The sequence below is a fragment of the Mytilus californianus genome, unplaced genomic scaffold (genome assembly GCF_021869535.1).
Source record: "Mytilus californianus isolate M0D057914Y unplaced genomic scaffold, xbMytCali1.0.p SCAF_4, whole genome shotgun sequence".
In the NCBI taxonomy this organism is placed as follows: domain Eukaryota; kingdom Metazoa; phylum Mollusca; class Bivalvia; order Mytilida; family Mytilidae; genus Mytilus; species Mytilus californianus.
The window spans coordinates 40,902,401-40,929,902 of record NW_026262690.1 but is presented as its reverse complement, the minus strand read 5'-3'; the positions used below and the strand labels follow the sequence as shown (position 1 = coordinate 40,929,902).

At 33.4% G+C, this 27,502-nt stretch overlaps 1 protein-coding gene across 6 annotated transcripts in view; it reads left to right on the top strand.

Annotated features, from left to right (window-relative positions):
• Positions 1–1,123: 1,123 nt before the first annotated feature.
• The window catches only part of LOC127738039 (serine/threonine-protein phosphatase 6 regulatory ankyrin repeat subunit B-like), an 88,359-nt gene continuing 61,980 nt past the window's right edge, over positions 1,124–27,502 (top strand). For 4 of the 6 annotated variants that reach the window (XM_052249103.1, XM_052249102.1, XM_052249104.1 and 1 more), the window contains exons 1-9: positions 1,124–1,224; positions 1,421–1,462; positions 11,984–12,021; positions 12,955–13,153; positions 14,326–14,634; positions 14,847–14,907; positions 16,124–16,176; positions 16,885–16,968; positions 23,101–23,196. In XM_052249103.1, coding sequence (XP_052105063.1) covers positions 11,995–12,021; positions 12,955–13,153; positions 14,326–14,634; positions 14,847–14,907; positions 16,124–16,176; positions 16,885–16,968; positions 23,101–23,196 — 829 coding nt within the window. In that variant the 5' untranslated portion in view covers positions 1,124–1,224; positions 1,421–1,462; positions 11,984–11,994. The remainder of the gene's footprint in view (positions 1,225–1,420; positions 1,463–11,983; positions 12,022–12,954; positions 13,154–14,325; positions 14,635–14,846; positions 14,908–16,123; positions 16,177–16,884; positions 16,969–23,100; positions 23,197–27,502) is intronic. The other 2 variants (XM_052249101.1, XM_052249105.1) reach the window with 2 other exon arrangements.

Genomic DNA, 27,502 nt, shown 5'->3' with positions numbered 1-27,502 from the left:
AAGAGAAACCTTACTGCAAATTTCAGAGTGATACGGGCTGTAGTTTTATAAGAAATAGCCTTTTGTTATAAATGTTTTATCTCAATAGTGAAAAATAACAATTTTGCCCTTGTTTCTGGTATTTGGTGAAAATTAAAAAAAAAAAAAACAGCATACAACAGCTGTGTTTGTGATTACATCTGTCTAATTGAAATAAAACCGCAAGTTTATTGTTTTCTGTTTGGTATTGAATTAATAATAAAGATCATTTTTGTTATATCTTGTGATCCGTTTGTTTGGCAATCGCCAATGGCAGTCAGCAGGGTTTGAGAACATCGGTTGTTCGACCTGTTAGTCAAATGCGTTTTGTTAAAATAGACTCTTTAACTTTTTTGGTCTTTTGGAAAACGTTGTTTGTGCTGTATTTAGACCCCAATACCAAGAAATTTGTTTTGCGTGCACACGTATAAAAATTGCGGTTTTTATCCAACGCAATCATAAGTTTGAACGTTGTTTTCAATTTAGACTGATTTATATATATACATATATATATATATATCTAGGTTAAACAATTAACAAAAAGAAATGATACCCTGTCAACATATCTCTTTAAAAAAAATGAAGTAAAGGATTTGAAATAATTATATATATTTAACAATCCTCATAATTTATTGTTAAGGCAATGCTGGGCATGTACTTTTCCTATTTTATTTTATTTACAATGTCCAGCTAATTTACAGTGTCCACATTTCCTTTTTTTTGTCATTTTCTATTGCTGATTTAGCAAGTTCAGTTATGGCACTGGGCAAGCTTCTTTATTTATGCAGCATGGTGCTACTTCTGTGTGTGAAATTATTAACAGCTTGGATGTAATTTCAGAACAAAGTATTTATTAAAATAAAAATAAAATAAATACAGTGAATAAATAAAAAGAATTTTAAATGACACTTATTTCTTCTCAAGTTTCATTTATTTACTTTTTACATATTTTGTTTCGAAATGTACCAACAATTTAAAAAAAATGTCAATAGTTTGTCAAACTTATAAACATTTTTTGTATTTTTGTTTTAATATTTGTCAAATTCAAGTATCTTTTATAAAATTTTACAGGTAAAATAAAGATTAAAATATGACTAATTCAGAAATAAACTATAATTGTTAAAACAACAAAACACCCTATGTTTTTATAAACCTGCAATTAAATGTGGGCAAACCAGGATGACACCATATAAATTCTATAATTTCGTAAGTAAACGTCAGTCACATATTTCCATAATTCAAAATAAATCCAAACATGTTGCTTGTTAGAAAAAAACGGAACAAAAGAAATCAAATATTTTCACAGGTACATACTCGAATATCCGTTAAAAGTTTTATTTACCTACCGGAGCTACAAATATATTCACCCGATTTAATCCAGTTTATTTATAAATTACTACAGGGAAGTTTGATGTGAGCAATATAAACAGAAATGGGAAATTAGGTAAGATAGAAGCTTGCAATTATGATAACTACCCGTAATTGTGTGTAAATTCATATTAAACTTAACAAAATTTAACATAAATATGTTTCTTTCTGTTATATATATAGATATGTACGCACATGACAAGATTAAACCTGTAATAAGAAAAATGTCCATATTGCTTTCATTTTTGTTTCTTATTCTTAGTTCTATTTATTGGATAATTCTATCACTCACAGTACAGCTTGTTACTTAAATTTTGTATTCAAATAGTCGAAATTTTCTTCTGAAATTAATATGCATTCATTTTTAACTTTTAATAAATGCCACTCATTTGAATTGTGACATAAATATATTCAGTTATCCACAAAAAAGTCCAACTTTCCTTTTTGTGCCTCGCGCTACTCGTTGAGGTTGACATAGAAATACCGGGACCCGATTGTTTATCTCTCGGTTAAAATAACCCTTGGTTAAATATAACCCAGGCTGAGTGTTACGTAACCAAGGGTTAAAATTCCGTTGTTCAACTTCTTTTTAATCCTACGTGACCCATAGTTAAATTTTCAATGAGTGTTCATTTTTATCAAATTAAGAATTATGAACACTATTCTCCGGTCCTAGAAAAATGTCTCTTCAATAAATATGATTGTTATCAAAACAATACGCTTTTCAACGTCTACGTTTATTAAATAGAACCACAACAACCCGGACGTGACAGAGAGCACATTTTGTTTGGTAAGATCGTAAATGTTTTGATTATAGATAAATACATTTTCTTACTAAAAGATGTTTTATTTTATTTGTTTATTAAAATAGAAGATGGCAGGGTAAAGAAGATGTTGATTTGAAAATGTGTAATAGGTAGACGTAAACCTCGAGGCAAAAAAGGGGGAGGACTGTAAAACGTAATAAACAGTTTTTGATTACAAATGGCCGTAGAAAACGAAGAATATATATTGAATCAAACGCTAAGTGACCTTTCTTATCTAGTATTAAACAGGGAATCGTATTTTTAGACAAAACTATTTCTTGGTTAAAATTTTAACAGAGGTCCGAAGCAAGGTTAAATCTAGTCCAAATAATTATGACGTCTTGAAAGACTATTTCAATTTTTTTTTTTTTTTTTTTTGTGACGCCTTCGGAGACAAATCTAATATCATATTCGGAGACAAAATTCAGCTAAATACCAAAAGTATAAATACGTTCATTTAACCACAGGATGAACAACAGAAAAAAACCCAGGGTTAAATTTTAGGACAAAGGGATTACTATGCGGCGGCATAAACTATTTGTATAAAGCTTTATATTTCAGAGGGTAGAAGACCTGGATTCTTCATACATTGTATGCAGATACCTTTTGACGAAGTTTCTTTCTGGCATGTGACCATTGTTCTTGATCTCATTTTCATGGTTTAGCGATTGCTTGAAAAAGAAATATATATATTTTTTTTTAAATGTGAATTTCTCACTTTTGTATTAGTAGTATGATAACTATATTTGGTATATTGGTTCCTTGCAACGTCTACATGTCCGTCAGACAGGGTTCACCTCACCTCGACCTCATCTCATGGATAATTGGTCAAGATTAAAGTTACATGATTTGGTCCGTTTCTCAGATACTATAAGCAGTATGTCAACTAGATGTGGTGTATGAAATGATTGTAAGGAGTACATGTCAGTCTGGCATGTTTCATCTGATCTTGGCCTCATTTTCATGGTTCATTGATCAATGTTAAGTTTTTGTGTTTTGGTTGATTTTTCAAGTACTATGAGTAATAGGTCAACTATATTTGTTGAATGGAATTATTGTAATGTGTTCATGTCAGTCTGGCAGGTTTCATCTGACCTTGATCTCATTTTCATTGTTTGGTCAATGCTATATATATATAAACAAGTCTAAATTGAAAACAACTTTCAAACCTATGATTGCGTTGGATAAAAACCGCAATTTTTATACGTGTGCATGCAAAACAAATTTCTTGGTAGAGGGGTCTAAATACAGCACAAACAACATTTTCCAAATGACCAAATGAGTGAAAAAGTATATTTTAACAAAACGCATTTGACTAGCAGGTCGAACAACTGATGTTCTTAAACCCTGTTGACTGCCATTGGCGATTGCCAAATAAACGGATCACAAGATGTAACAAAACAGATCTTATTATTAAATTATTACCAAACAGAAAACAATAAACTTGCGGAAAAGATGGTATACCGCAAACATGAGGTGCAAAAATTTGTACACCATATCCGGATTTCGACAATTAATGTCTCTTCAGTGATGTTAGGAATCGAAAAGGTATTTGGAAGGCCATATAATTTACCTCAATTTAGGATAGACTCTTGAATTTTGAAAGAGTCAAAATAGGATGAACGGATCATATAAACCCGAAGGCAAATATAATACAAGCCCAAACGAAAAAATATAAACAAGTCTAAATTGAAAACAACGTTCAAACCTATGATTGCGTTGGATAAAAACCGCAATTTTTATACGTGTGCATGCAAAACAAATTTCTTGGTAGAGGGGTCTAAATACAGCACAAACAACATTTTCCAAATGACCAAATGAGTGAAAAATTATATTTTAACAAAACGCATTTGACTAGCAGGTCGAACAACTGATGTTCTTAAACCCTGCTGACTGCCATTGGCGATTGCCAAATAAACGGATCACAAGATGTAACAAAACAGATCTTATTATTAAATTATTACCAAACAGAAAACAATAAACTTGCGGAAAAGATGGTATACCGCAAACATGAGGTGCAAAAATTTGTATATATATATAGAAGTCTATAAAAAGGACCAACCAGCAAATTTACTATGTACCGGATCGTCTAGAATAGACGATACTGTGCAGATAAGGAAAAAAATTATATAAGTCTAGAGATTTGCACAACGATACTAATATAAGATGGTATTATACGAAGATGTTGTTAATAAATCGTGTTGACAAATATTTCGGCTCAACAAATAGCCTTCTTCGGTGTCAATTATTTTAACAATACTGATAATATGTATAAAAATAGCTCAATAATACAGGTAAGTTTTGGTCTATTGATTTAATCCAAAATCCTGAACATCATAATATAAAACAAAACTCAATACTCAAATATACGTGACTGTGTATATTTACAACCCAAAATGAGTGAAAAATAAAACTTAGTATTTTTTATTGATGCCGTTTGGATGATGTACATTTAGTTCCTTTATCCAAAAGCTTTCCCGAACTTGTCGCTGGGCATCACTCCAGTGAATGTTCTGTTCAATTACTAGGATCTTCATGCGGTTAAAGTCATCAAGTGTGTGACCAGACTGTCTGAAATACTGAGAAACTGGGAGAAGTGGCTCCTTAGAGATATCACTCCTATGGCCATTGAGGCGTTTGTGGAAAGGCTGCTTTGACTCACCAACATATTGGAGGCCACAAACCGAACATTCTAGAATGTAAATAACATTCATACTTTTGCAGTTAACATTGCAAAATATCTTATAGTTATTTTCGGTTGCCTTACTGTGAAAAGTTGATGAGTGATGCATCTGTAGGCAGCATTTGCAGCGTTTTTCATCACACGAACGACATTCTCCAGAAGTACTTCTATTATCAGACACTTCAGCCCGCACCAGCAGGTTACGCAGACTATTGGGTTGCCTATAAGCTATCATGGGAGGCTCGGGAAAAATCTTGGATAGTTTGAAATTCTTTTCAACTGTTTTCCAATGCTCACGAATGACACCGAAGCTGTTTTTGAGAGATGGGTGGTAAGTAAGAACACATGGAGTCCTTTTATTTTTCTTTTTATATTTGTATTCTAACAGTTTACTCCTTGGAATAGTTTCCGCTTTCTGAAAGCCTTTTTGGATAGTTTTTTGTTTGTAGCTCCTTCTCTTCAAGCGGGTTTCGAGTTGACGTAGTTGTTTTTTAGTTGTTTCTGAGTTGGAACATATTCGCTTGACTCTGAGTGCCTGACTGTACGGGATGCTCTTAGTACAATGAGCAGGATGGCAACTTTTAGGGGACAGATATTGGTGAGTGTCAATAGGCTTAGAATATAGATCAGTGGATATGATGCCATCTGTGAGCGAGCTGGAGGTATCGAGGAAGGTGATTTTGGATTTAGATTTCTCATGAGTAAATTTGATACTTGGATGTATGTTGTTGGCATGAGTGATGAATGTATCTAAATCCTCGTCACTTTTATTCCATTTCATATCCACATCATCTATAAATCTAAACCAGGAAAGCGGTTTTTCGATGGAAGATTCAAGGAGTTGTTTTTCTAATTTGCCCATAAATATGTTGGCATATGATGGAGCCATTTTGGTGCCCATAGCAGTTCCATTAACTTGCAGATAATGGTCTCCATCAAAAGTGAAGTTGTTGTTTTTGAGTACCAGCGTGAGCATTTTGACCAGGCATTCAGTAGGTGGATATTTCACTGGTCGGGAATTCCAAACTTCTTTACATGCATCAATGCCATCTGCATGTGGAATATTCGTGTAGAGGGAGGTGACGTCCATAGAGACAAGTGTCGTGTCGGAGGGGAGTGGATTTAAGGCCTGCAATTTTCTAAGATAATCGGTAGTATCTTTGATGTGAGATGGTAAGTCCTCAACATGTTGACGAAGATGGAAGTCAACGAATTCCGATATTTTTTCCGTCGGATGACCGTTCGCTGAAACTATAGGTCTTCCTGGGTTATTGGCCTTATGAATTTTAGGTAAAAGATAAAATCTGCCCGGTTTTGGATTTTCTGGTTTCAAATATTCTAGAGTCTTTTCATCGATGAAACCATCGTTGTGCATTTCTACCAAACTATCAGTTATTTCTCTGCTAAAAGATGTTGTAGGATCAGAGTCTAGTTTTTGGTAGAACCTTGCATCGCCAAGTTGTCGTTCAGCCTCTTGAATATAGGCAGATTTATCCATGACAACCACTGCACTGCCTTTGTCTGCAGGTTTAATGACGATATTGTCGTTAGATCGTAAGTTTTTCAGTGCAGTTCGTACTTCATTGGTAAGATTGTCAAAAGGTTTATTGATATTTCTTGTATTTCTAATAATGTCCGACTTAAAATTGTCAATAAATGATTCCAAGGTGGCATTTTTGCTCGGTTTAGGGATCCAAGTACTCTTTTGTATAAATTTGTAGTTGTTTTCGTCTTCTGAAATTTCTGAGTCGCTATCCGAGCATCTGTTGTTGTTTTCCTTCGACGCGAAATATTTCTTAATGCGTAGACTTCTGGCAAAATTGTCAAGGTCTTCCGACAATTTAGTTTCATTGACAGAGGCAGGTAAAGGACAGACATTTAAGCCTCTCGAGAGAAGAGATGTTTCAGCTTCCGTTAACTGGTGTTTGGAAAGATTGACCACAATGTTGGAGAGCGAATCAGTCTCTAGTGACCTACGTTTAAAGCGCCTTACTCGTTTTCTCTTTTTTTCAGATGGTAAAGAAGGATTGATATGTTCGATGCCATCCCTACGGAATTTTCTTTTCTGCCTTTCACTCAAATTTTGAGATTGTATGGTTGTTATGTCTTTAAGGCGAGCACTGATAGCATCACAATTGTCAGATGTGAGATCTTTTTTGCAGCTATTTGAAAGGGTGTTATATTCGCCAGTAAGAGTTTTTAGATATTCTTCGCAGTGTTGTTTGAGGAGGACCATTAACCGCTTGGAACAATGGTAGAGAGTTTGATCCCATTTGCGAAGTAATGTGTTGGATAAATTGCCAGGTGTTTGTGGCATAAGCTTGATTTGTAGTCCGTTAGGAATACTTTCATTATACACATAATGGGTTAAATTAGATAAGTGGTGTTCAGTTCTAATTTGTTTTTGTTTAATAGCTCTAAGTTGTTTTATCTTTTACCTAAAATTCATAAGGCCAATAACCCAGGAAGACCTATAGTTTCAGCGAACGGTCATCCGACGGAAAAAATATCGGAATTCGTTGACTTCCATCTTCGTCAACATGTTGAGGACTTACCATCTCACATCAAAGATACTACCGATTATCTTAGAAAATTGCAGGCCTTAAATCCACTCCCCTCCGACACGACACTTGTCTCTATGGACGTCACCTCCCTCTACACGAATATTCCACATGCAGATGGCATTGATGCATGTAAAGAAGTTTGGAATTCCCGACCAGTGAAATATCCACCTACTGAATGCCTGGTCAAAATGCTCACGCTGGTACTCAAAAACAACAACTTCACTTTTGATGGAGACCATTATCTGCAAGTTAATGGAACTGCTATGGGCACCAAAATGTCTCCATCATATGCCAACATATTTATGGGCAAATTAGAAAAACAACTCCTTGAATCTTCCATCGAAAAACCGCTTTACTGGTTTAGATTTATAGATGATGTGGATATGAAATGGAATAAAAGTGACGAGGATTTAGATACATTCATCACTCATGCCAACATCATACATCCAAGTATCAAATTTACTCATGAGAAATCTAAATCCAAAATCACCTTCCTCGATACCTCCAGCTCGCTCACAGATGGCATCATATCCACTGATCTATATTCTAAGCCTATTGACACTCACCAATATCTGTCCCCTAAAAGTTGCCATCCTGCTCATTGTACTAAGAGCATCCCGTACAGTCAGGCACTCAGAGTCAAGCGAATATGTTCCAACTCAGAAACAACTAAAAAACAACTACGTCAACTCGAAACCCGCTTGAAGAGAAGGGGCTACAAACACAAAACTATCCAAAAAGGCTTTCAGAAAGCGGAAACTATTCCAAGGAGTTAACTGTTAGAATACAAATATAAAAAGAAAAATAAAAGGACTCCATGTGTTCTTACTTACCACCCATCTCTCAAAAACAGCTTCGGTGTCATTCGTGAGCATTGGAAAACAGTTGAAAAGAATTCCAAACTATCCAAGATTTTTCCCGAGCCTCCCATGATAGCTTTTAGGCAACCCAATAGTCTGCGTAACCTGCTGGTGCGGGCTGAAGTGTCTGATAATAGAAGTACTTCTGGAGAATGTCGTTCGTGTGATGAAAAACGCTGCAAATGCTGCCTACAGATGCATCACTCATCAACTTTTCACAGTAAGGCAACCGAAAATAACTGTAAGATATTTTGCAATGTTAACTGCAAAAGTATGAATGTTATTTACATTCTAGAATGTTCGGTTTGTGGCCTCCAATATGTTGGTGAGTCAAAGCAGCCTTTCCACAAACGCCTCAATGGCCATAGGAGTGATATCTCTAAGAAGCCACTTCTCCCAGTTTCTCAGCATTTCAGACAGTCTGGTCACAAACTTGATGACTTTAACCGCATGAAGATCCTAGTGATTGAACAGAACATTCACTGGAGTGATGCCCAGCGACAAGTTCGGGAAAGCTTTTGGATAAAGGAACTAAATGTACATCATTCAAACGGCATCAATAAAAAATACTAAGTTTTATTTTTCACTCATTTTGGGTTGTAAATATACACAGTCACGTATATTTGAGTATTGAGTTTTGTTTTATATTATGATGTTCAGGATTTTGGATTAAATCAATAGACCAAAACTTACCTGTATTATTGAGCTATTTTTATACATATTATCAGTATTGTTAAAATAATTGACACCGAAGAAGGCTATTTGTTAAGCCGAAATATTTGTCAACACGATTTATTAACAACATCTTCGTATAATACCATCTTATATTAGTATCGTTGTACAAATCTCTAGACTCATATATGTGTGTTTTTGAGTTTGGTCTGTTTTTCAAGTACTATAAGCAATAGGTCAACTATATTTTGTGTATAGAATGATTGTAAGCTGTACATGTCTGTCTGACAATATTTATCTTACCTTGACCTCATTTTCATGGTTCGTTGGTCAATGTTAAGTTTTGGTCTGTTTTTGTCTGTTTTTCAATTGCCATAAGCAATAAGTCAACTATATTTGATGTATGGAATAATTGTAAGGTGTACAAAGATATAATAAGATGTGGTATGAGTGCCAATGAGACTACTCTCAATCCAAGTCAAAATTTACAAACGTAAACCATTCAGTATAGGTCAAAGTACGGTCTTCAACACGGAGCCTTGGCTCACACCGAACAGCAAGCTATAAAGGGCCCAAAAATTTCTAGTGTAAAACCATTCAAACGGGAAAACCAACGGTCTAATCTATATGAAAAACGAGAAACGTGAAACACTTATGAACCGCATCAACAAACGACAACTACTGAACATCAGATTCCTGACTTAGGACAGGTGCAAACAATTGCAGCGGGTTCAAACGTTTTAATGGTACCAAACCTTCACACTATAAATATCAAATGAAATTGCTTAACTCAATCAAAAGACATATTAACACCAGTGAACATACACTGAACAAATAAATTTGATCTATGATACAGTGCAAATACAAAATAAATGAACTAAGGGAAGAATAGTTAAATTAACATATTATACCGCTGTGAAATGTTAAACAATATACTTGAACAAAAATATCAGCCATTTGCAATTACTTTAAACACGGGTAAATAAAAATAATTTTGTTGTTATGTATACGTGTACAGGTCAAATAGAGAAAGGAAATATTTTTTACAAAATAAATAATTTTTGATGTTCATAGTACGAAGAAATGATAATTTATAGCAATACCAAACACTTATCAAAAAGTCACAGACAAAAAGTCACGGACAAAAAGTCACAGGACAAAAAGTCACAATTCAGTTTTGAGATTTTTTTTCTTTAAACAAGAAAACACTAATTTCAAAAATTAAATTTTTGTTTTTTCTTGAACTATTATATATGAAGCAACTTTGTAATTAAAATTTATTCAATAAATATCAATAATGATCAAATGATTGTTATGAAAACAAACTGTCAAAGTTGCTTGGTACTTAAATGGCTTCATTGTGCCAAGAAATATATCGTTTGCATGATTAAAATTTAATAAATTTTCATTTATCAAGTCTTATGAACAATTTCCTAAACTTAAAAATGAATATATGTAATAAAAGAAAATATTTAAAGATCTTTCTCTTATATAATCAAACAATTGTCAGCAAATTATTTGTGCCTTTTTGTCCTGTGACTTTTTGTCCTATCAAATTTGTGACATTATGTCCCGTGACTTTTTGCCCTATCAAATTTGTGACATTATGTCCTGTGACTTTTTGTCCTGTGACTTTCTGTCCATTGACCGTATAAAAGCTGGTATATAGACCAGATATAACCCTGAATAATATTAAATAACAAAAAACATTTACAATTAATATTAACAGGTCAAATAAACAAGAAAGTACGATTTGAGAGTACTCGCAGTTACTGACAGCTAGTTAAAAGCTAAAAACAATCAATTATAAAAAATCATGCAACATGTCTGTCTGACATGATTTATCTGACCTTGACCTCATTGTGATAGATCTTTAAAAATATTAAGTTTATTAGATACTTGTAGTAAAACCTTTACCCTTAAGACTTTCAACATAAAATCAATGGCCAGTAAAGCAGGCGAGACAAGTCAGCGTGTGCACTATTGTCTTAAAAATAAACGAATTTGTAGTCTTGAAAATGATTGAGTAAACCAAAGTGTATTTCGAACAAGAAAACTTGGCACGCGTAGTAGCTACAACTTGTAGGAACCCTTATACCTTACATAACACGCTAAACAGAAGAAAAATCAACATGGATTTGGCTCAAATCAGAATATATCCAAAAAAAACTTTGTAAATATCAAATTTGACACATTTGTTTATCTATGCTTCGCAGGGGTTTGTTGATTTCTTCGTTTACTTGACTAGGGGCGTTCTAAAATACGATGGAAAAGGGGCATGGTGCCAATTTTTTTTTATTTTCATAAAAAGGGCAGGGCGTCATACCACGACAAAACCTCCTGTAGGAAACAGTAGTATGCATATCATAAAGATATAGAAACAAGTGATTAGTCGTTACTACATGTCTTCCTGTAACATTCATACGTAAGATTACACATAAAAGAGTGCAAATTTAACAACTGTATTTTTCGCCTTCAGCATGAATGTCAAATGTCAAATGTAAGTAATTCCTGCTCCAATAAAAAAAACCATTTATGCTGCCACTATGATATATGAGTTTTTAAGCATAAACATAGGAAAGGAATTAAATTGCAAAAACATTATTAACACAAATACCGTACTCCAGGATAAATTCAAAAAGGGGGAAGTCTTTAAAATATGACAAAATCAAACGCTCGACTATATCAGCCAACTGAACGAATGGGAAACAAAAGTCATATTCTGACTTGATACAGGCAATTTCCGAAGAAATTCACGGATTAAATATGGTTTTATAGCTAGCTAAACCTCCAACTTGCAATTGTCGAACACTAGAACTATATGAGGTAAAACAGTCAGTGTTATATATCATAAATATATCGCACCATCGAGCTACAAAGAAACGTTTTATATTGATGGTTGCAAAATTGCCCGTGTTTAAAACGAAACGATTTGGTCTATCAACCTAATATTGCACTATAAACCTTAAAGTAAAGTAAAAAAAAACATAACTGCTTTTTTTTCTTTTTAAGATTACAAAACGATGGAAGTTTTTATTGTATTCCTTGTTGTAAGTAACATTATTAACGTTCATTTTCTTTGATGAAGTTATTTCATATTCCAATGTTCAACGGTAAATCATCTAGGAGTTATCACATTTTTACATTGAAAGAACATTTTTTAATTGCATGTTCATCTCATGTTTTCAAAAATAAATGAGTATTCTTTCTCTCTTATTGATAATTTTGCAGTTATATATGATAAGAACAGTTAACGATTTCTCTTATTGGTAAATCTTTATCATACCATATCACCGGATATATTATTTTGATAAAAGTATGGATTTTAATAATCTCTGTTAGATTTATTCACAACTTTTCTATACTAGGAGCGATTCATAACTTGACATATTGTTGAGACATGTGTAGATAGCAGAAGACCATGCACTGTCCTCCAGATGCATTTTTGTTTATTTTAGTTATATTTGCCATTAACCCTGTATAGTCATTACAAAAGGAGTACTTTATTTTTTATGTGTATGACATATTAAATTTGTGTTATTTCCTTTAAATTGATTCGCCACTTTTATTCATATTATTAGATTTTCTTTTTCTTCAGTTTGACAATTTTTAGATGGTCAACTTCAAGACTTTGATATTGGTGATGCTTTTTGTATTAAATTTTATCAGCTCTTCACCGTTTGTATTTGGTTTCGGATTTTCAATTATTTTGTCCTTGAGCATCACTGACGAGACATTAGTTGTCAAAATGCGTATCTGCATGGTGCAATAAAATTGGTACAGTTGATGTTATCTACGGAAAATTTATCCGCGTACAGTTGAGAACTCTGAAAGCTGATTCGCAACTGAAAATAAAAAACTATGTAAATATGTGACGAAGTAAAATAGTATGCTATTCAACATACCAAATTTTATCAATCTTGCATATTTGCACCAATATCTAATTTTTTTATCAAAAGTCTGATTCAAGTTATTTGTTGCAGGTACCATTGGTAACAATAAATGCAAAATTCCTCGGGATAGTTAACCGCACACGAGGTGGTCGCTGTCCACGTACATTTGAAGAAAGACAAGCAAGATCGGAATTAGTTAATTGCTCGCCAGTTGAAAAGTATCATTGTTTATTTGACTCAGAATTCGAATTAGTAGAGGCTTGTTCCGACTATAAACAACTTCCTCAAGGTATAATTTCAACGGGTTTCATTTTTTTTTTTTATGAATTTCCCCAGAATGCTTAAATTAGAATGAAAGCAACAATCAAATATGAAAGAAAGAAAAAATATACGACATTCAAAAACTACACAAACTGGGATTCACCTTTTTCTCACGAAACGAATTTATGGCAGTAAGTTATCAATCCGATGAAAAATTTAGATCTATCTGAACATATACTCGTGGAAGCTGTAAGCATAACGAAAACACAGATGCTATTTTAATTAACTACAAATAAGAATAGTCGACTAAGAAAGCGGTCTTTTGTCATCAATTTTCTCGGTAATACTTGTTACAACAATACTTATAACATCTGCCTGCCTAACGATACCTTTGAAAAATGTTTTGCTTTAGAACTGAGACCCAAATCTTTTTCTCGATCAAACAGATGAACACAAAATATCCATTCAACCTTTCGAATTTGATTTCAGATACTAGTAAATGACAAAATGAAATAAAAATGACACATTGCAATCATGTCTTCTGTTAGTTAACTATATCTTATATATTGCAATACACAAAACACTAAGGTTTTTTACCCCCTAGTATGGATTGCTTTTGACGAAATTTGCACATCTTTTCGAAATTTTCGGTTATTAATTAATGATCTTCAACTTCGTGTTTGATTCGGTTTTGCTAATGTTTTGATTTATGTGCAACTGATGGGGCTTATGTAGACGAAATTCGCGTTTGGCGATCAAATTATAAGCCTAGTATCTTTGATGAGTTATTGTCATTCAGTTTGAACACTCCACCGGCTTAAGGTCAATGTATGTTGAATATTCCGAGTTTCTGTGCTTTGGCTTTTTCTATTCGAGCGACACTTATGAGTCTTTTGTAGACGAGGCGCGCGTCATGCGTACAAAATGTAATCCTGGTATTTATGATGAGTTTATTAAATAGTAAAGCTTTTGTAGTAAAGTGAAATGAAGTAAAATAGAAGCATTTCATTGAAGATAAAAAATTCAACTGACAACCATATACTACTGAACTATTTGTTCAAACACGCCATTGATAAAACAACGAAAATATTGTGAAGTAATTAAAGCATTTGGATGTTTGTGAATCAGGTTAGTTGTTTTGTTATTTGAATAGGAGTGTTTTTATGACTGCTTTTGTAATAGATTTTGAAATGATTGAAGGTAATTATCCAAGATTTAATAGTTATGCGACTGGAAATCCTATAGACTATGACCCTTGTCCAGATGATAGATTCCAGCTTTGGCCTGTTAAGTCCTATGAAATAAGTGAATGTTTATCAATAAAGTCAACATGTAGTGGCGAGGGACAAGAAATTTGTAAGCCTGGGACTGATCGTACAGACAGAAAATGCAAGTGTGACTATAAGGCAGGTTATGCAATGAATGGCGGTGTATGTTGTTCTCCGTCTGAATTACAAGACTGCTTTTGCTATAAAAAGATATGTGGCCTAAATATGGAACTTGATGAAGGTAATGAATATTTCATTTTCTTGTTTTGTAATTTACTTCATTCTTAAATTAGAACTTAACTAAAAATAAAATAAGTATTGTAGATGTAAAGCATATTTTTCATTATATTTAACAAAATAAGATTGATGAAGCTTTTTAAAAAGAACATTGTTTTTTATGTTCATGAATCAGATACATTTCATTTATTGTCAAATATCTTTGTCTATTTTCAGGATACAACTGCATAGAAAAGTGTAGTATATTAAATGCTGACGGAAGCTGTTCCACCCATAGGTATGTGTTTATAACTCGAAAAGTAACTATTATGACGTTTCTTTTGTTTATGTTTATAAAAGTAAAACAACGAAGATGGATTTAAAGACATTAATTTACCGGAAATCACAACTTTATTACTATGAATATAATAAGTGGTATTGAATTAAAGTCATCTGATGCAGCACAAATGGTAAAGCTTTACTATAAAAACGTGAAGATAGACTTTCTTAAAAAAAGAAAGTCTTTTATTGCGTTAAATTCTTCAGAAATGCACTGCTATTGAATTATTTTCTTTCCGTACTCTAATTCGCCGACAGCTCTTTAGGGTCGACTTTGATTTGATTAACTCAGGTTACTCGTGTAGGTAGAGTTTAAATCGAACGGGTAGAGTTTCTCTAAAATATCATCAATTTAACCCTTTGACCCGAGACGAGTTCTACCTACCTCTTGGGGAGGTTTTGTCGAGTAGAGTAAAAAAACAAGATGGAAGAAAAAGTGAAGTAAGTAAAAACAGAAGAAAACTAAAATATCTTCAAATTTATGTTACTTGCATCTTACACTGAGTAACAAATGGCTAAAATAACAACTTTATAAAACAAAAATTTAAAGAAAGCAGCTCAGTTATTGATTCAATACAAAATGAAAATGTTTCATCGATTTGGTACGATTTGATAAAGAAGTGGCTATTTTGCCGGCGCCGGCAAACTAGAAAATATGTTATTTTGGCGGCTCTGATTATTATATCTTGATAAAAGCCAGCAAACTAACAGAATACTATTCGCTTTCTAAAATGCGCAATTAAGTAAAATGTATGTCTCAAGCGTTCAATTGATTTCTCAGCATGCCTTAATATAATATTTATCATTTGTACTTACCATAAGCAACATGACGGATGTCACTAGTACAGCAGGATCTGCTTCCCGTTCTTGAGCACCTGCGACTACTCAAAGATTTTGGTGGGTTTCTTGTTGCTAAGTCTTAAGTTTTCTATGTAGTATTTTGTCGGCTTGTAAGTCTTTTCGTCGTTTTCCGTTATAGCCATGGCTCTGTAAGTTTCTCTTCGACTTATGATTTTTAAATGTCCTCTTGGAACTTCCGCCTCTTTTTTTTCCCATGTTAACAAAGCAAATTGTCAGAGGTAACACAAACTCTTTTCTTTCTAGAATTTGAATTATAGTGAACATTCACTTTTCATCTAATAAACATTTAAACATTGTTTGTATCTTCTTTTTAGTGAGAATGTTACTTTATCATTCCGACATATATCTACATTTAAAGAAACGGAAGGTGAGTATGAACACTAAAATATCTCTTGTTGACACTACATATGTACTGGTTAACGTTTTAACATTGGTAAACTATAGTTGCAATTTATCTCATTTATTCATTTTCTATATGAAATTGTTCACTCCACTATCAATGCATTTGTTCACTTTGTACAGTCGACTGCGACGTTGATGTGTCCTCCTGCAAATAATGCTTTTACAGTGTGGCATTGATTGACAAAGCTGCTGAATATTTATTTTCCACCAGGAAGGAAAGTTTGAAAATTGAAATATCGTTGTTTGTTTGCCTGCGGCAGATGTTATACAACATATTTCCTTTGAATCATCCAAATAAGGACATGTATCAACTGAAAAAAGTAGTTACCTTTTCGTTTCTAACGATCGATCGATGGTATGTATGCACATTTACTTAACTATTCATAAATTACAAACTGTCAATCCTTAGTAGATTTTAATTTGTCAGGTTATTACTTACGAAAATTGACGTCAAACGCATGCTCTGTATATCTCATAATGCAAGGAATGCATCATGATGTCGAAAAGGTCGATGGTTGTTAAATGTCGCCATTTTTTTTAAATTAGGGAAACCTAACAAAGTATTCTAACTTTATAATTCATTCCTTGCGTAATTTATCCGGCTTATTGTAGTACTTTGACCCCAAGTTTCATTTAAACATGTCAATCTAAATAAATTGGTTTTTTTTTTCAGAATTGGAATATATTCAGGACACCGGCTTTTACTTTTATGTTATATTTATTATGATGGCCATATTTTCCTTCTCCTGCTTTATTGGTGAGTATACGCATATATCAAATTAATTTTATGTGAATCTGTAAAGTTTACATACTGTAAGCCATCCGAGAGTTTCATGTCACAAAGAGATCAGTATACTTACATACACTCACCAAATTCACTGTCTGCTCCATGGAACTCATTTCCATGTGTATAAAATATCGTCAGTTATTATGCTATATATTGTTCCTCTGATTGATTGATATTTACATACTAGATTATCTCCTGTTTTTGCGTGATACTGTGCTATTTGTGTTAACTACAGCTTACCACGGTTTTAAATTTTGAACGAGGGTTCTACAGCAAATTTAGTTTCACCAGGGTAAATGAATACTTTGTTTTTGTATGTACCCACGCTTGATTAATAGCAATGTTAACAGATTCATTTGTTTAATTGTTAGAATAATACGATCAAAAATTTTAAAAAATATTGACAACTTTAATAGCAGTAAATAATAAGTGCATAACAACTAAATATACAGCCGAAATTCATAATGGTGGTGTCCGACGTGGTGGGAGGCTTATTTCTGCTTTGTATCGATCTGATGAGTTAAGTCCTTTTCAACTGATTTTTATACTTTGTTCTTATTTTGTACTGTTACACCACTATCCCAGGTTAGGGAAGGGTTGGCGTTTTCAAACTAGTTTGAGCCCGCCACATTATGTATGTGCCTTTCAAAGTCAGGAGCCTGTAGTTCAGTAGTTGCCTTTGGTTCATGTCTGTCATATTTGTTTTCGTAAATTTGTTTGTTATCGATTAGACCGTTTGTTTTCTCAATTGAGTTATTTCATATTTCATGTCGGGGCATTTTATAGTCGACTATACGTTTTTTTTTTCTCATTCTTGAAGGCCGTACGGTGGCCTATAACTGCTTTCATCCACTTCATTTGAACTTTGGCGGATAGTTGTCTCATTGGCAATCATGAATGTATTCTTTTTTACAGTTCGTTTTTTTATTGGAACTTAATAACCCTGAACGAGATATTATAAGTTCTAATAAGCTCGACTAGTTCCCCTTAGACTTTTGTGAATATAAAGACAAAGTTTGTTGCAAGATCATAATGACGTCAACTTAAGTTATAATTTAGTTCATAAGCGGCGCTGGAAATAAACAGTTGGAAGGCCAAATAGAACACAAAGTTAGAGAGGGCTACCTCTTTTTCTTCTTCTTCTTCTTCTTCTTCTTCTTCTTCTTCTTCTTCTTCTACTTCTTCTTCCAAATATTGCCCACATTCAACATGATGAATATTTTAGCAAATTGCAAGCGGATGGTTAATAAACTTGTTAAAACCAATTGTTGGGTTGATTTAATTTAAGGTTTTTGTCACTTGAAACTTGAATATATCAAGAGACTTTGATGTTGCGATATCTGGAGGCAGTTTGTTTTAATCCTTGTCGGAGTTTATGAAGAATGACCATTAGTTATTTAATCAATGTTTCATGCTCAAGAGAATGGCTGTGGAGTTTGTTGTCCCACTTGTTTGAATTTTTCTGATTTTTGATGTGAGGACTCTGCATATTTCAGGTGGAACTCCATTTTTCAAATTTTCCCACGTTTGTCCTGGTCTTCTTGGAGTTTATGGCAGTCGTTGGCTGAGGAAATGGTCAAATAGACAACAGGATTATCCGCAAACAGTCTCACTGTTGAGTGTAAGCCTTCTGGTAGGTCGTTAAAGTAAAAAAGAAGAGACTAGGTCCTAAGACTGATCCCTGTGGTACTCCGGATTCAGCTTTCACTTTGTCTGATGTTTCGCCTTCAACAACTTTTACTTGGGTTCTCTTGGTGAGAATTCCTTTATCCAGTTGTTTGTTTAACTTCGAATGCCATAATGGTGTAGTTTATGGGGGAGTAAACTGTGGGACAAATTGTCAAAACTTTTTGAAAAGTCCAGTCTTAGCAGATCTGATTCTTTGCCGTTTTCCAGATTTTTTGTAATATCATCGATACAGTCAAGGAGTTGTGTTTCACATGATCTTTTACTCCTGAAGCCATACTGTAGAGGGTATAGTGTGTTTTGTACCTCTGCATGTTTCATGATGTTAATGTTGACTATATGTTCTATTATTTTGAAACAGATACATTTTAAGTATATTGGCCTATAGTTAGCTGGTATGCATGTCCAGCCTTTCTCATATGCCGGAGTGACGTTTGCAGTTCGCCAGTCATCGGGTATCTTTCCTTTCTCCATTGAAAAATTGTGAATAATGATTAAGATCGGAGCAATTTCACTGGCTAGTCTTTCAGTATCATTGGTTTTATGTTGTCTGGTACAGCAGCCTTGTGTGGTTTTAGATTTTTCAGTTGTTTTCCACTCCATTATTAGTGATGATTATTTGTTCGCTGTTTGGTTAGTTTTCTGGTAGATCTGTCATGAGTTTTTTTCTTTTCAAAATCTCTTTAACTGATGGTACATGCAGCGGAGAAAACCGATTGGATCATTTAATATACTTGCTTTTTTTATTGTATCAGTTTCTAATTTCCCATTTCTTCTAAGTGGTGCTTATCCATTTGTATCACTTTTATTGTGTTTGATATAGGTCCAGAATCTTTTGGTTGGTAAACAGATGTCCTCATTATCTTCTGGAGTTATTATGTCTTCTATATATTTCCAATGGGCTTGTCTTGATTTTCTTTGGATGGTTTGTTTCAGTTGTTTAAATATTTTAATATCAGTAGCATGGTTTGATTTCTTTTTCTTTTCATATTCTTTGTCTCTTTTTATTTAGAAACGATCCGGATAAACTTATCGATCATTTAAATAAACTTATTCTAAAAGTTTACCAATTCAACACTGTAATTAGATCTTATAGTTTTTATTGGTATTAATATTGATTCTGTTATCATTAAATTAAAAGCAAACTAAATATTATTGTTATATATACATATGCACACTCATGGCTCTACAATCTGTCGATACCTGTCTCTTGGCAATGCACAAGGTCATGTTTTTCTCTGATTGTTTATGACGTCTTTACACTAAATCCAATAGATGTTTGATGTGTACTGTTGATAATTAAGTCTTCGATGCATGATTTATTTTATTAGTTGTTATTGGCTTTGAACTAGCAGCCAGTAACTGCGAGTACTCTCAGATATGTACTTAGTGTCCTTTTTATTGTTGGAATTTACAAGTATCCGGTCACGTCCACCCTGTGTTTTTGTTAGATGTATTTCTATTTGTATCCATCTGATGAATTAAACCTTTTTTAACTGATTTTTATAGTGTGTCCTTATGTTGTACTGTTACATCACACTCCCAGGTTAGGGGGAGGGTTGGGCACCCTCTAACATGTTTAACCCCACTGCATTCTGTATGTGCCTTTCCCAAGTCAGGAGCCTGTAATTCAGTGGTTGTTGTTTGTTGCTGTGTTACAAATTTGTTTTTCGTTCGTTATTTTGTACATAAATTAGGCCGTTAGTTTTCTCGTTTGAATTGTTTTACATTTGTCATTTCGGGACCTTTTATAGCTGACTATGCGGTATGGGTTTTTGCTCATTGTTGAAGACTTATCACTGGTGCTCATATAACACAGTTTGGATGTGAAGAAGTCACGAAGTTGAAGAACATTGGCCATTAAAATTGTAATATTGCCATAGTATGTTATAATGCTTTATTCATTTTTTTAAATTCATGGATAATTTTGTTCTACGACAAACTCATCTCATTCTATTATGTTGTTCATTTGTTTGTTGCCATTTCGATATAAACAGGGAGACATTTCCTTGAAAAAAGATAGAAATAAAGTTTTGGAAATGTACAGAGTGTACAGTGATTAAAACGAATGTCGGCTGAAAAAGTGAAAGTAGGGAGGACAGCCGCAGCAAAACAGATTTCGTTGAATGATTCGACGCGCAAAAACAAAAAAAACTTTATAGGATTGAACGCCTTTTTAAAGGAATTTATTGGTGTATAAAATGGACCAATCCACTAACAAACAAATTAAAGTCCTTTAAAATACATTAAATCCTTATCTGTACTATTAAATTTGTAGACCAAAATTTTTAGCTGGTTTGTCTCCGATGCCGACGATCGTCTGAAGTATTATATTATTATAAAAAAGTTAGTGTATGTAATGTACTTTATAACTTCATATAGTAATTGCTTTAATTAGCGCAGCTTAATTAATCAAACCCCAAATAAAGTTTCGTACCTGGTTCCTTACCGTCTACGTTTTGTAAGCAGGGGGAAAAGGTTTTGTGTTCAATTTGTCTTGAGGGAAAAAAGTAGTATTACATTTTCCCGGCTTTAGGTTGGCCTTTTGTGTACCCAAGGCAGGTGAAGGAAGTCAACTTAGGAGCGCTGTGATAGGATTTAAGGGTACAATATATTTTTTTATTTATCTATGAATAACTGCAGTGTGTATATTTACAATAGAAATTTGGAAACGAATTAAAATATTTTCTAGAGAATTATTCGAAAAGACTTCCAAAATTTCATAAATTTGTTGTAAAATGACGGTGGGCATGAATAACATAAACAAGCTACGTTGGAAGTTGGTCATGATACTATTTGACTTCAATTTTTAAAACAGAATGATAAAGTATTAACACCACACATAACTGTTTTGTCCAGGTTTTTATTATAGAAAATGTTAGTATTGTCGCCTATGGCAGAATAAATACTACCGTTTTCCCTTGAATTTATGACAACTCGGCCCACGGCCAACTCGCACCACTCAAACACTCTCACTAATTATTACAGCTGTATTACTTTATCAAACTAGCACCACTCAAAAAAAAGGAACATAACAAAATAACACACGAGACTGTGTTTAATCATTAGATTGTTTTCTTCTTCTCTTAGTAAATTCCTCCTTTCTCGGAGCACCCGTGTCACACAGAGACAGAACTCGCACCACTCGAAAAATAATACTACAAACTTGCACCACTGAAGAAATGTTTTAAATCATCAGAGAGTTTTAGATTGTCTTCTCTTAGTTATTTCCTCCGTTCTTGGAGCACCCGTATCACACAGAGACAGAACTTGAAAAGAAAAAGAAATGCTACAAACTAGCACCACTGAGGAATGTTTTAATCATCAGTGTTCTAGGTTGTCGTCTTCTTCTCTGAGTTATTTCCTCCGTTCTAGGAGCACCTGTGTAACACCGAGAAAGAAGCTACTAATTTGAAATGCAAACCCCCCTATGGAAGAAGAACTGACAAACTAATCAAAACTATCAACATAATGCATCAGTGCATAAAAACAGTTTGAAAAATACGAACCCAAGCTGTGTGTCACCATAAACATTTCAAGAAGTCTTCAAGCCGCGGGTTTTTTTTTCTAGTAATTCTTCAAAATTGGAGATAAGGAATTTAATTTTCCCACAAGTAACCTCTATCACACGCAAATTGTATATTTGTGTCATTGAACTGGCCTGGCGTATTAATATTTTTTTATTAACGCAAACAAATGTACTCAATGAAATTTGCAATCTGAAAAATAATAAACTACAAAAATATTATATTATCGTTCAGTTTTGTGTTTATAATTTAATTTAGCGATGAACGGGAGGTTAAAATAAATATTTTTAACGTCGAGCCGGTTTGAGTTATTATCGCCGCCATCTTGTTTACATTGATTACAGAAAGTAGTTCGGTCAACGTTGTCTATCGAAAAAAAAATAACGTTAAGAGCCACTTCCGGAAGCCCTCTCGACCAATCAAATAAACGTATTCCCTAATATTCAAATCATACAAGAATTATATTATATCAATTTCATTATTATAACGGTGAAACATCTTCCTAGACAGTGTTCCCGGGTCATGTCGATAGTAATTATATGGCATTCAGTCATACACACGAAATATTGATACTTGATAAATATGTTAGGCATTGTGTATTGTTTTCGATGGAACTTTTGTAGTTCTAAATTCAGTTTTAGTATTTACAAAATCATATTTGAGATTTTAAATAAATTCGGTATGATATAATTTGGCGGCTATCGAAAAGTGCAAAAATATATATTAAATACATAAATGCTTTTAAGTTAGTGGTTCCTCCATTGATTTAATTCTTAATGCACATTTAATGTTTAACCTTAATTATATCGTATGTGTTACTCGTTTTAAAAAAATATTGTAATGGAAAAAGCAGAAACATTTTAATAACGGTTACCCTTAATTTGTTTAGGTGTTTGGTATATCCTGAGACGACACAGGTACACAGGACGAAGACGAAAATACATATATTTATTTTTCCTTGCCTTAGTGCTTTTAGGCAATTATGGTATGATTGTAGTTTTTTTCTTGTCTTATACTTCTTTTTATATTAGAATTTACTTTTACTTAAAATCAGGATCACACACTTGATGAATTGTACATTTCAAAGAATTTACAAAAAAATGTTTATTTCCTTCGTTACACACTTAATCATATTTATTGATTGTATTACATATAAAAAATATTCTTCCGAACCTTTGATTTACTTGAAATCTGAAGGTAGTGTCCTGACGTAGGTGGTGGTACGAATAAATGTGGGAGTTAATGCAAAAAAAGAGGATGAATAAAGTATCGTGTGATTGATTGTTGTTAAGCTTTATATTACTTGTAATAACATGATTGTAACATTCAAGTGTAATTTGAAAAAAAGAATGCTTCTTTTTGTAATTTTATTGGGTTATAAAAGTGTTGATCGTGCGCTACTTTTAGTACGGAGTGTCTATTGTTCCTGCTAGTCGGAAGAATAGGTAAACATTTTTATTTTCCTGTTCACCCGTTTGCACATGCGCAAATATTCAATATAAGCACCAGTGACCCGAATGAGTTGTCGGATTGCAAACGCGCGTATGTAATAGACGTTTTAAAATTGGAGATCGTGTATACAGAATTTTAGTATAAGTTTAAACTCCTAGAAGTTCGGAGCATATAAATGTTGAAAATGTGCCGCACAGCCCTATGTTTTGACCTTTGAATAAAATAGTAGTGCATATCAACTTTCCGTTCTAGGATATAATTTTTTACGAAACTTCATAGTAAAAGTGGCATAGTTTTAGCCGTAAAGGGGGTTCCTATGGGAAATTGCAATGTCTATATTTACAGAAGTGCAAACAATATTGGGTGAAAAAAGCGAACACATAGAATTTAACCAAATCTGGTTTATCTCAGAGATTTTAATGAAATTAACTCTAATTTAAAGTTTAATAAATATTTCATGAAGATTGAGAAAATTCTGTGCTGCAAGCAAGGAATTAAAAAATACCTCAATAAAACTAACAATAGTGTGATTTTTTCTAGATATGTACTAAATATTCCATATTCACAGAAGCAGCAGAATAATTTAGCAAATTTTAGGCCCCAGTGGCAAAAAACAGAGAAAAATGCCAACCCCCTGGTTCACAAAACAGATAATTTAACCTGTAAATGCTAAGATTTTATTACTTTAAAGGTCTTTTGTATAGAAAACAATAACTGTGCTTGGAAGTTATGCAAAAAACAAATGTTAGCAGTCAGTTCTATAAAACTTTAAGTGAATTCATACATCAGACTGGTAACTTCATACATACAACTTTTGCAAATATAGCTTTGTTTTAACACTTCTAGTTCATATATTAGCTAAATTATGTTAGATATATGGTTAGAGATGATATTGTTGTGACAAGATTTCTAAACTGACCATTTGAGGCAGAAATTGTGAACTTTTATTGTCAAATAGGCATACAGTAAGATGTGGACTGGAGACAGAGGCAGGATTGGATACTTTATATAATCTTGAATGTTGGAATGATCAACTACTAATCTTTACATTTATAGTATTCTGAAATGCTTTCAATTTGTTATCAGAATAGTTCCAAACAGGTTCTAGGTATATCATGTCAGAAAACATGCACATAGGGTAAGCTGACAATAATTAAAGTCTTGTTTTCAAATTCTTTAAAAATTGAAACAGGGATGGGGGTACAAAATGTACTGTAAAAGAAAAGTTAGAATGTATGCAGTGATTTCTTTAAGGCTATAATTCTGATAAATAAGAATTGTTGTGAGAATAAGTGTTTTTCAAGAGTTTTCTATTTGAATAAATGTTAGTATAGGTTGCACTTTGTAAATACAGCTGTTTCACAAGCCACGCCTCTTTTGGGGAGATATATAATATTCAGTTTTTTTTTGTTTTTTTTTTTTGTTTTGTTTACCTACTGATTCCTAGATATGATCTCTATGTTTCATCTCATAGAGACATAACTTGGGAATGTTATCAGTATAAAAACACATGGTAGCGGCGAATATTGAATTCTGAGGAAGGCCCAAAGTGAAGGTAGGGGTAGTACATAATTTTAGTATAAGTTTAAACTCCTAGAAGTTCGGAGCATATACATGTTGAAAATATGCCACACAGCCTTATGTTTTGACCTTTGAATAAAATAGTAGTGCATATCAACTTTCCGTTCTAGGATATAATATTTTCAAAACTTCATAGTAAAAGTTGCACAGTTTTAGCCGCAAAGGGAGTTCTTAAGGAAATTGTATTGTCTATATTTACAGAAGTGCAACCTTAAAAAATAAAATAACGCCAATTGATTCGTTACGTACGTTCACGTTCACTTTATAAAGACTATCAACAGGGATGCGACGCAAAAACTTATCAAGCAGTGTCATGAGGAAGAACGACTGAAAAATAAATCACACCAGTTTTATGTTCACCAGCATGAATCGGTTGACTGATACGATGTGCATGTATCTCAACTCGCAAGAGACACATTTTTGCGGTCTAACATCTTCAGATACCAGGATAAATGCATTAATTGGTAATCTATTGTGATTTCTCTTAATGACCGTTGCAAGAGGCCACTTACGGATCCCTCAAATTGTGTGTGCTATAGTTCTATAACGTGAGGATAGTTTGGCGCTCACTCATTAAAGGGTTTTGTATATAACGTCAACTTTGTAACTTGATTTTTTTAACTTTTTTCATAAATCCCACACAACCGTGGACACCACTTGAGGAGAAGGGGTAAAGGGTATCAAAACGATAAGCCGTAAAAAAACGTTTACAATTTCTATAACCCGGTGTCTCTTCGAGGTTGAAGCCTCGAAAAAAATAATCCATTAAGGAATTGGGGCAGTATAACTTATTGAAAACATCATAAAATTCTTGTATGGCCATACCTTGTGATAATTTTGAGGATTGTGTTGTATTTCAAATATGAATATTTCATTAAACTGCAATTGATAATTCTAAAAATCCCCAATAAAATAATATATGAGAATCAAATTCAACGTTTCCCATTATGCAACAAATTAAAAATATAGGAAACGATTAATGTCTTAAATGTCTGAACAAAGATTGATTTTAAAGCTTCTACTGAACATCACATGGTACACACAGTGTATTGGTTCAGTACTGACATGGTATATAACAAATTAAAAAAAAAACCTTATCGGTGATAAATGATGAAATTACTAAAAACTAAGGTTCAAACTATCTGAAGCAAAGTTGATCTAAGACGAATTTAGCTATTTCTTTTTAGTTCCTTTACGTCATTTACCTACTTAAGATTTTACTGTATATACGTCCCTGGTTTTCAAATGTTTCGGTTTGAACGCTCCTTCATCTAGAACAAGAGTGGCGAAAGATGCCAGAGGGACATTCAAACTCATATGTCGAAAATAAACAGACAACGCCATGGCTAAAAAAGAAAAAGACCAATAGACAAACAATAGTACACAAACACAACATAGAAAACTAAAGACTGAGCAACACGAACCCCACCAAAAACTGGGGGTGATCGCAGGTGCTCCGAAAGATAAGCATATCCTGCTCCACATGTGGCACTTTCGTGTTGCTCATGTTATTACAAACCCGGTAATTAGTCTAATTCGGTAGGTCACAATCGGGGAAAAGGGTACGGGATTGTAGTTACAACTTTATGAACATATCCGTTATTATCTGTGAAACGGATATTCCATAACGGTCAACCAACTCGTGATGGCGTCCGTAAAACTTACGAAGGGATGACTTAAACTTCACCACTTGGAACTCTTGGTTTAATAGCTTCCTTGTGAGCAGCAACCCTCTACCAAGGAAATCATGATAGGAAATACAAGCCTAATAATATCGAATCAACTGGGAGAGATATAATCCGTATGCAGGCGCTGCTGGAATGTTGCTACATAGAAATGGAAAGTTCACAATTGGGAAGCTGAAATCATCTCTGTTGTCATAAAGTTTTGTTTTCAATTGACTCTCATTGTCAATTTCTAGATGTAAGTCAAGATATTAGGCATCTGTTGTGTCCCTTATCTCAAGTTCGATGGGATAGACTCGTTCAACATAGTCACCAAATTTTGAATTTTTTAGTGTGAGAACATCATCTATATAGCGGAAATTAAAGTTAAAGGATACTGCTAACTTCTTTTCTTTCTTCCTAAGAAGTTCCTGTATGAAGTCAGCCTCATATGAATAAAGGAACAAGTCGACAAGAAGAGGGGCACAGAAAAGAGCTTCGGACGCACGAAATAAGTGTTATCTTTATTTACACAAGAAACTTTACTTTCAAACACATCAACATTTGTTAATTACACCGTAAACAAAAACTATG